We start from the raw sequence: 11253 nt of genomic DNA, 5'->3' as shown, positions 1-11253 counted from the left end.
TTTCTTCTTGACTGTGAAGTTCTCGAAAGAGCAAATCATTCGACTATAGCTGTCCTATTTGATAATTCCATGAAGTTGTTGTGGCCAAATGGAATACAGCGAAATAATGTCCTTCTCCTAGTAACAGATGCCGCTCCATACATGAAGAAGGCTGCCAAAGGACTTCGAATCCTCTACCCGAAAATGGTCCATATTACTTGCCTCGCTCATGCATTGCATAGAGTGGCTGAAGAAGTTCGAGGACATTTTCCTGATGCAGATAGGCTAGTTTCAAACGGAAAGAAAATATTCATCAAGGCCCCTCTTCGAGTGCAGAAATTTAAACAAGAAGCTCCTCTACTCCTCAGTTGATAACATCGAGTGGTCGGGTGCACAGCGTGCGTTCGTCGTAGAGACGTTTTTGAAAAACAGAGTGTCTGTGATCGCCACTCAACGAGCCTTCAGAACTCAGTTCGGCTCGGACCTCGCGATAGGATCCCTACTCGGAACACAATTTTGCGGTGGGTGGCTTCATTTCGTGCCACAGGTTCAACCTAGGTCGAACCTAAGGTCATCCCGCATCGCGTTGACATTCCTTGGCCCGCACGTTCGCCCAATCTTGCGCACTGCGATTTCTTCCTTTGGGGCCATTTGAAGGCGGAAGTTTATAAACATCGACCACATACACTGGACGAGCTGAAGATGGCGATTCGAGAAGAAATTGCAGCGATTCCACCAGATATGACCGCGAGAGTGAAGAATAACTTCGGAAAACGCCTCGACGTCTGTATCAGAAGCCAAGGACGTCATATGGATGATACTGTATTCCACAAATAAACTGCATGTATTGGCGAATCTGATGGTAACAATAAAATTTGGATTTGATGAAGCCTTACCAATTGTATTGCCCTGTGAAATCCATCCATTCTTTTCTGACGCACCCTGTATAAAGTGCCAGTCGATAAGATCGATCCTCTGTACACAACTCCGCCATTTTGTACAACTGCCTGCTTATAGTATAGGCGAGAGATCTGGACTAGCGGCCATGTGAACATGTGTATGACCGTCTTATTTCTGAACAATTACAACTGAAGAAATCCAATTAAACAGAAATTTAAATAAGTGTAACACAACACTATTTTAAGACATAACGTCGTGTAGTCCGTTTCAAGTCAACTGACGTTTCGGAGTAATATATCGCCTCCATCTTCAGGGTCGAAGAATAAGCCGAGCAAAAAAAAACAGCGTGAAAGTAGGTGGCAAGCAGGGCTCAATTCAACGGACTACACTAAACTCTGCTACTCACATAGTTGGTGAGGCCGATGAGAGGGACGCCGTTCGCAGCCAGCAGGATGTCCCCCTGGCGCAGCTGACCGGTCTGCGATGCGGGTTGGTGTGGGAACAGGCGCTTGATTCGAATCAGGCCGGGCCACTGCTCGCCTGCATCCACGCCGCCAGTCACACTAAGCCCCAGCCCTCGGCCGCCCTTCAGCAAGCACACCTCGAACGTAGCTTCTGTAACACACACCAGACAGTGCAAGTGGACCAGAACCTAATCCATTTTATTTGATACTTTTGTTCGGGTGCACCGGATCGTTACAAAAACCATCGAAGTATGTTTGCACTTCCGAGAAGCAGAAGGTCCAGTGGCTTCAACTTCAAACCACCTCCGAAGGATTCATACATAACGTCCTGCTGTGTGTGTCATTCCACCTGAACAGAACAGGACTAATGTTCATATGTTCATATAACCTCAAGGGAGAAAGCAGTAGGCGCAGATCTACCTACCTACCTCTCTTTCTGTCTGTCTACGGCTCTACAGCCGTTTGTTGGGCCATGGCCGCTTTTTCAGTTTCTTAATCTTTTACNCGCCACGTTGCTGCTGGGTAGGGAGGGGGTCTCCGTTCCGCAACATGTTACAATATATATATATGAAGGGGGGGGGGCGCGGTAGGATAGTTGGTTGAGGCGCTATGCTACAAGCCAAAAGGTCGGGGGTTCAAGTCCCGATGAGGTCATTGGATTTTTTTAATTGACCCAATCCTTCCGGCCGCACTTGGCCCTGAGGTTGACTCAGCCTCTTAACAGAAATGAGTACCAGGAATTAATTAAATAATTTTCCTGGGGAGTAAAGCGCGGCCAGCGCGTAAGGCTGACAACCTTACCGCCATCTTTGAGCCGATTGTCTAGATAATATGGGACCCTCAACGTCTCACAACCCTATGGGCCTATGGTAAAGGGATAGCTTTACTTATTTACTTACTTACTTAGTAATATATAAGAAGGAAGAAGTACATGGTAGTTCGGGACATCACACAAGGAACTGCTGGTTTATACAGGTCGACTATTAGCCCATGTAAGTAGCTGGGACGCCACTCAAGGCATGGATGTCTGTGCATGCGTTTATTCTGTGTTTGTGTTGTCCTTTGTGTAGGCAGCGGCCTTGCGACGGGCTGATTCTCCGTCCAAGGAGACCTGCAGTCTGGGTAAAAAGGGTTACAAAAGGGTTAGGCCATGGCCTAACAAAAGGGCTGTAGAGCCACTGATGACAGAATGAATGGAGTAGCTGGGACACACAGGACAAGGGATTCACACTGACTTCAGTGGCAGCCACTTGAAAGACTGAGACGATGGTAAAGTTATCCGTGTGTCTAATAAATTAATTAAGCCCTGAAGGCCTACGAGGGAGTGGAGGTATGGGTCCTTGGCACTATATGGAGGCGAAAGGTCAGCTTTGCACCCCCTTATTCCCGAGGAAAAAGCCCCAGTGCTCATTGGACAGCAGGCCCGGTAAGCCCCCAAAGTGGGTTTGGACGCTGTAGAGAAAAATATCTTACCTCTGCCGGGAATCAAACCCCAGCCGTCCAGCCCGTAGCCCGTCGCAATACCGACTGAGCTAACCCGGCACCCAGAGAAGAATACGGCAGAATGGTAACAGTAGGCAGGTGCAATAGGCCAATCAGTGGCCGCCGTGCCGAGTGGACCCAGCTGGACTCCACCCCCCAATAAACGAATTAAAAAAAAACGGATCTTGGAGAGAGAGGTTGTGAGGATAGGAGGTCGAAGCAACAGACTCAAATGTTATGTCCAACGGTGGGATTGACATTAGCGCTATCTAGTTAGTTACTATAGGATTCTGACGATGGTGTGTAACACTTAAGAGATATTGGGTTTTCGGACTTCATCCATCGGCCTGGTTTTAAGATAACTAAGAGAAACACGACGTTTCGGAAACTGGCTCTGTTTCCGTCCTCAGGTGAGGGAAAACACCTATTCTGTTGGGTCCCTTGGAAAGAGCTAGCCTCAAGCACTGGTCCACTTTCCGTCCTCACCTGAGGACGGAAACAGATCCAGTTTCCGAAACGTCGTGTTTTTCTTAGTTATCTTAAAACCAGGACGATGGATAAAGTCCGAAAACCAATATCTCTAAGCTACCTGGTTAGTTCAGTTATGGTTTGCATCTAGTTGAACTAAAGCACAAAGAATGTTCTGCACCATAAAATGATGCGGATTTCGAAAGGATCTTGTAAGCAAGCTTTGATTACTCGTCATTTGCAAAGCTCCGGAGTAAAATGGCAGTATATTTCAGCCAGAAGACACAGTCTGAATCTTGGCGCCGTTTGTACGGGCTCATATGGAAGAGAATTCTGATAGAACCCAAGAGAGTTGTGGCATATCACCAGTTCTCAGTTCGTGTTAATCGATTCGCAGCGGCACTGGTGCCATTCAGAGATCTGAACAATTGCTATGATAATAACAACATTAGTGAAACTACAAAATAAAGTGAAAATGCTCTCGAATTTGCAACAGCCAAACACAGCTTCAAAACGTACTCCTTAGATTTTGTATCTGTCAATGGCCTTCAATGCTTACATATTCAAATCTACTGTCAGAACAAATATCAGAGGTGCTTCCTTGCACAAAAACATAAAATATATTATTGTCATATTAGATAACAGAGGAATGGCACTGCATATATACATAAATAAATTTACAATGTTTCGTTAATACACATATCGAAATATAAAGTTTCGAATACAAGCTCCACACACACATTTAATTAATTCATACACAAGGGTTGGATAAATAGTAGTAGCAACACTGCTGTAACATGAAAGATGTGCGTAAGGGGGCACTAGCGCCGTCTCTAGCTGATAGCAAAAGTTCATTTGAAGTAGTGCAATGAGTGGCTCTGGTTGAGTTGAGTTGCATTGTACATCATCTTGAAGTGGAGGAGCCCACTTCAAGCACCCTAACAACGTATTTAAGAAACAAGAACAAAGCTCCTGGATAAAAATTGAAGTTGCAAGAGGTGGTAGTGCACAAAACTGTTATCACGGACTGCGAGAAGCATGTGGTGATGCTGCTTTGCCATATCGCACAGTGACACGGTGGGTGAAACTGTTCCGTGAAGGGAGGGATGCCGTTCAGGACGACCCCCATGTTGACAACAACACAATTCAGCTTCTTGCTTCTTTGCTGGATGTCGATCGTCGATGGGCTGGGCGAGAGTTAGCTGCTGAGGTAGGCGTATGTCACAAAACTGTGCTCCACATTCTGCACGATATTCTTGGATACCGCAAAATTGCAGCGCGTTGTGTACCCATGCAATGTCCGAGGTGCAACAATGGCAACGTTATGCAATTTCACAGGACTTGTTGGACCGGTACCAGAGGGAAGGTGACGACTTCCTTGGAAGGATCGTACTCTGGACGAAACGTGGGCTCGCCCATACGAACCGCACTTGAAGCGACAATCAAATGAATGTAAGCATCATGGCTCTCCTCGTCCAAAGAAAGTGCGCCCTACACAGAGTAATGTGAAGGCGATGTTCATTGTGGCATATGACACTGATGGAGTGATACTGCACCACACTGTACCTCAACGACAGACAGTAAACGCTGCCTACTACTGCAATTTCCTGTGTAATTATCTTCGTCCAGCACTCAGGAGAAAGAGACGACACTTGTTGGCAACGAACCCCATCATCCTTCATGACAATGCAAGGGCCCATACTGCTGACGCTGTCAAGGATTTCTTTGCTGCTGGCGATGCCAGATACTGCAACTTCCGCCATACTCACCCGATATGAGTCCGTGCGATTGTGATCTCTTTGCCAAAATGAAAGAACCACTGCGAGGGACACGTTACAACACAAGAGAGGAGGTTATTCGTGCTGTAGGGCGGTCACTGCTGGACATCAACAGAAGTGGACGCGCCGATGGTGTACAACGCCTTCCACAAATTTGGCAGAAGGTGGTAACCATGGGGGGCGATTATACTGAAGGAATGTAAGTGTGTTTACCTCAGGTAATAAAGTCATTTCAGAACTACAGAAGTGTTGCCACTACTCTTCATCCGACCTTTGTACTTTGTCCGAAAAAAAAAGTTTTTTACCTCGTTCCCTCCTTTAAAGGCAAGACTGTAGACTTATGAAATCACCATGTTCTGTACTGTCACCCCATTTCATTTTTGGAACCATCTGACCGACTTTCACGAATTTGGTCAGGGTTCCGCACAAACATGAACTGATGCTGCGTGGGTGGGAGTATAACTGACAAGGCGAATGAGGTCATCAGGCAGTTGAGATGTTTTAGAAGAATTATAACACAGGCCTACACTTCAATCGCTCCTCAGTGCCTTTCGCAACCGGTGAAATGAATTCAAGTTTCTTGCTATTTAGGTTCATGCCAAACCTTGACGAAAATGAGAGAATGATATTAAAATGGATATTAAGTAAATATACTTTGACAGCGTTGGCTGGAATCGACTGTCTCAGGATTGGATAAAATGGCTACTTTCTGGGTAGGCAGCTTTGAAATCTTCGCGTTCTACTAGCACAGTAAGCTTCCATGCTGACAACACACTGCTGCATCGAAAGGATTGGTAAAGTCAACATCTAACCAAAAACGTGAAAAGAATCATGATTTGTAGACTTCACTTTACACTCATAACATTTCAACTTGTAACTTACTTACTGTCAGGTCTCGCGGCCATAGTTATCTTCTTTTTAATATTAAACTACAAGCACACCCACATGTTTTAACTTCATTAGGGTCCAATCACTAACATGGTAGTCTCTACGCAGCTTAACATAAATTATTTTACCTATTACTATGTTCTCATTTTTTCATTCATAACAGAAACGACTAAACTTCGTTCCAAACCTATAACATTAGGAAATTTGTATATTACACAATTAAGACATTTTTTGCGTATGTAAAGTTTATTACAAACACAAAAAAAAAGTTTTTCTGGTAGTCATTTAAGGTAAAACACATTTTTATTGATTTTGTAATTTTTAAACACAACAAGATGCAGAACTGAAAGTTAGTTTCAAAAGCCTGTAATCGAGCTCTCGTCATTCCGGTGTTAACACGCGAGGAAATTGTGTCAAGACAACATTATACGACCTTAACACCAACTTCAATGGCGGAAACTGAATTTTGAATAATTAAATTAAAGTAAGAGCGTATTGCTTTACGAAATGCAAAGCAAGTCCAGTAAAACGTAGACTGACGGATTGGGGAACACATCCATTTTGAAGTTCACAGAGCACTCTAGTGATAAGTAGGATATTCTCTCGTATTACACTATACATTTGCTTCGTTGTCACGTCGCTTTTGATATCAACATATTTCAAACAGTTTCTATGCAGGTTCTGCCAACGAGAGATATCAGGGAATTTATATTAAAACTAGTGGAAGTGCATGCAAAGAACTGGAACTGTGGAAAATAAATAAATACATGAAACCAACTCGACAAACAAAACCAGAAGAAACAATTCAGAATGCTTTGATACATTATTTTGTACTTTATCTTCGTTTTAGGACTTTGTCCGTTATCTCCCTTTGAAAAAATCTGAACTCGTGTGCGCGTGTGTGTGTGTATATATAATATTATATAGTCATAATGACATAGATTGTTGTTGTGAGGAGTTTCATGAATACCAGAATCGTGAGAGTAAAATATGTTAATGAGTCCCGAGGTACTTAGAACCAAGAATGGTTGTGCTGGCGACGAGCAGCGGCAATTTATCCGACCCGAGTCGACACAGGCTGTCGAGTCAGAGATGCAGGACTCCAAGAGTCGCGAAAGAGTAAAATGCGGTCATGAGTCCCGAGGGACTCGGAATAAAGAATGACTGCTGGCGAGGACCAGGAGCAATTTCACCGACCGATCGATATAAATAGTCTAGTAATTGAGGTGAGCTTTTTCGAAAGGCGCGTCCACATTACTCGTGCTCGTGCTCGTGCTCGTGCTCGTGCTCGCCCGACTTGTGCTCGTCGGGAGACTTGTCTGGCTTTTACTTGTGCTCGTAAATTTTCGTCCACACTACTTCAATTGCTCGCCAGGCTTCGGCGCGTGAGAATCCGTATATTTACTCGTAGTGTGTATAGGCTATAGTCGAATTTCAATTTATTGGCTATTACTTATTATTATTATTATTATTATTATTATTATTATTGGAGGGGGTGGGTTTCCCCATGCACCGCGACCAGTTTGATCTCTTGTACGTCCCCCTGTGATATTCTACCAGTCTCTATACCCTACCGGTACTGGTGCGTGCCATCAGTCTCGACTCAGCCAGCGAGTTGGGCCTCTACTGGCTCAACGGTGTCTAGATGCTTCCCCCATCTACCAGAGGCGTTAGAGACTATTGTTGGGCGGGAAATGTCCTGAATTTGGCTCAGAGGTCCCCTTGAGACATGAGGTTCTTTTACGTGCCGTAAAGCTACGACACGGGACCCCACGGGATTTATTGGCTATAGTTTTTAAATTAAAAATTGAAAATTTGCTTCTCTCGTGACCTGTCATATCGTCCACATTACTCGCGAGCATAGCGAGTCACACAAGCACGAGCCCACGTAATGTGGACACGCCTTAACGGACCCAACAGAGTAGGCGGTTCCCTTTCTTTCATCCGAGGACGAACACGGTTCTAGTTTCCAAAACGCTGTGTTCTTTAGAATATTGGGTAATGGACAAAGACCAAAACCCGAGTAGTATACACCATCGTCAGACTAATAAATTCACTGACTCACTTATGGAGCCGAGCTCTTGTTCAGAAGCCGCCAATTCTGCAACTACTCAAGAAATTTACAGAATTTCATGGAACCCGAAGGTTCATTACCTTATTCACAAGAGCCCTCCACTGGTCCCCATCCTGAGCCAGATCAATCCAATCCATACCATCCTATTCTATCTCTCTAAGATCCATTTTAATATTGTCCACCCACCTATGCCTTGGTCTTCCCAGCGGTCTCTTTCCTTCTGCCTTCCCCACCAATATCCTACACGCATTCCTCGTCTCCCCCATTCGTGCTACATAACCTGCCCACCTTATCCTCCTTGACTTGATCATTCTAATTATGCTTGGAGAAGAGTATAAGTTATGAAGCTCCTCATTATGCAGCTTTCTCCAACCTCCTGTGACTTCATCTCTTCAAGCGTACATTAATTCAGAAAAACAAGTGACTGATGCAAGGGTGACACGGAGTACTTTAATTAATACACACGTTATTTTCTGCACCTCACTGCCATTTTGGGCTCATTATATATATTAATCTAGTACAAAAGTAATCCCGCTATATATGTATGTCATACAGCATACAGGAGAATACTTAAACATTAATTGCACTAACATAGAGCACGTTGATATTTTAATAGGAAATTGTAAAAACAAACTCCGTCAAAAAGCACCTAACCTTCGCAACTAGAGGACTTGTGGAAAGACAGTTACATTCATACCAAAATACTAAACTTGCTAGAGTAGCGGTATGCACTTGGGCCGAGCCAATAGCTCAAGTGGTTAGTCGCTGGCACCGCGGCGGCCCGGGTTCGATCGCGGGTCTGTTCAAGTTCGATTTGTGGTGGACAAAGTGGCGTTAGGGCAGGTTTTCTCCTAGTACTTCGGTTTTTCCTGCCTATCTTCTTTCCACCAATTGCTCCACAATCACCCTCACCTATCATATGGGGCTGGTACAATAGGCCAGAAGTGGCCGCAGTACAACGGACTTAGTCCCACCCCACTAGCAATAAAAAAAACGGTATGCACTATGCGGAGGTAAAGTTGTCCTTGTGCTTAACCAATTAAGCACTACGCCATTTGTGATAAAATAAGTTCCATATGAGTTTCTAGTAAAGTACTGTTTATATGGGAACTACACCACCTGAATCTACATTCCACAGATTCCTGTTGGTATGGACCTCTAATATCAAATTTCATCCAAATTCATTAAGCAGTTTCGTAGATGAGGCGTTATAATAAGATGGAAGAAAATATTTCTCTTATATACGTCAATATCATAAACAATGTGCAAAGAACACAAAATAAACAAACGTACATTACGAATTTAACTTGCTCGATGTCAGGTTTAAAACGGTCCTCAAGATAAGAGATACGACAGACTTCCATCCATCTTCGTTGGAACTTGACTGCTTTTCGGTTTCTTGATCTTTTACAGAGTCGGTAAGAGTCTTTGGAAGGGGGATCAGCCCGTCGCAAGACCTCTACCTGCACACACATGACAGCACAAACAGAATAAACGCACACACACATCCATGCCTCATATGGGATTCGAACCCACGATCCCAGTGTTTGAGCGGGCGAAGACAGTTCATGCCTTCGACCGCGCGGCCACTGTGACCGGCTGCGGTAGATATGTCAAGGCTATTTTAAGTTCAAAACTGATTATCGGTTTAATAACTGACATTATGCAAGATGTTATGTCGTCATCCAGACGTCAAATCACATCAATATAGAAAGGATGATTAATGATTCATGTATTTCGAAGCTGAGATTTAATGACGTATTGCTCAACAGTAATGAGTATGACAGTGTGAAGGGCACCATCTCTGGGGCTTCGTCTCTCTGACGTCCTCCAAGCCCGAAGAAAGCTACAAAACTTTTGTTTCCCAAAGATTCGCTAGAACTTAAACTAGAAAACAAACACGTACTCAGAAGAAAATAGATTAGTGTCCAACTCAGCGACAACAAACAACTTCAGAACTGACACTTTAGAAATGCGTCTTGTGAAGTTAGAAAATCGACGATGCGGCAAGTTTCTGAAATTGGGCGCTTCCAATTTCCGCATCATAACTATGAGAACTTCTGCAATCCACTATATTGAAAAGTATTGGATGTTAAAAGTTACTATCACATACCCTGCAGGAGTTCCGAAGAAAAACAGTCTTTAGAGGCTCTCAGTCTAAGGAAAACACACAGTTCTTCACAAACCAGACCAATGGCCTGAGTCGATATGGTTGATATTCTACATTAATTAGTATATGTCTAGGAAACTATATACAGACTGAATGTCATTGGAGACATCATGTCCTTTGAAATATGTAAACATCCTTTCATTAACAACGTGCCGTGTGTGCGACCTTGTGAAATGAGAACACTAGCATCACGGTCTGTGTATTGATCTTCAAGTCATATGTTGAGCGGTAAACCTTTGAAGAATATGCATCTCAAAACAACAGGGTGACCAAAGCAAAATATTTTGCTGTGATGACAAAAAAAAAACGGAGAACACAGAGATCGAGTGTTCAGCATTTCTGGAGGTTTCGGACTGTCCAGTGTCCGGTTTTCTAGAAGCTAGAAAACACAGCGTTTCGGAAACTGGATTTGTTTCCATCTTCACAAGTGAATGGGGGGGGGGGCACCTACTCTGTTGGGCCCCTTAGAAACAGCTAGCTTCTAGAAACCCGGATGGACAAACTGCAAAAATCCAGTAATTCTGAGTATTATACACCATCGTCAGAACCGTTTAGAATCTATAGAGGTCAAGTGTTTTTAATATTTTCTTCATGTAACCAGTATCGATGATAAATTAGCGCTTATTCACATGGTCGTCTTCAGGAGGAACGGGTTCAAGCATCGGCTGACGTTCTCTGCGACTTACCTCACTCGTTCATGTGACTATCAAGATAGAATATGAAAACAGATGGCGTCCCTTTGCTCTCAGACCACTTGCAGTTCACCTTGTATTCATAGTTGTTTCGCCTAATTCAGAGCTAAAAGTTCCGCACAGAGGATACTTACTAACTCATGGAGCTAGCGGCCTCCGTAGTCTAGAGGTAACGTTCCCACCTCATGACTCGTAGTACGCGGGTTAAAATACCAGGCGCAGGTCGTCGAATTTTTAAGGGCGGAAAAATTCAGGGAACAAGTCCTCCGGGAGGGACTTTAAGCTGTGTGTCCCGTGTCGTAACTTTACGGCACGTAAAAGAACCTCATATCCCCAAAGGGGATCACTGAGCCAAATT

The 11253-nt window shown here is 44.0% G+C and overlaps 1 protein-coding gene across 8 annotated transcripts in view; it reads right to left on the bottom strand.

Moving 5' to 3' along the window:
• LOC111872794 (tyrosine-protein phosphatase non-receptor type 13) overlaps window positions 1–11253 on the bottom strand; it is a 487820-nt gene that overhangs the window by 47685 nt on the left and 428882 nt on the right. For all 8 annotated transcript variants that reach the window (XM_033754853.1, XM_033754854.1, XM_033754855.1 and 5 more), the window contains one exon: window positions 1286–1494. In XM_033754853.1, the coding sequence (XP_033610744.1) occupies window positions 1286–1494 (209 nt within the window). The remainder of the gene's footprint in view (window positions 1–1285; window positions 1495–11253) is intronic.

Source organism: Cryptotermes secundus, unplaced genomic scaffold, assembly GCF_002891405.2.
Source record: "Cryptotermes secundus unplaced genomic scaffold, Csec_1.0 scaffold79, whole genome shotgun sequence".
Classification (NCBI taxonomy): Eukaryota; Metazoa; Arthropoda; class Insecta; order Blattodea; family Kalotermitidae; genus Cryptotermes; species Cryptotermes secundus.
This window is presented reverse-complemented; position numbering and strand designations above follow the sequence as displayed.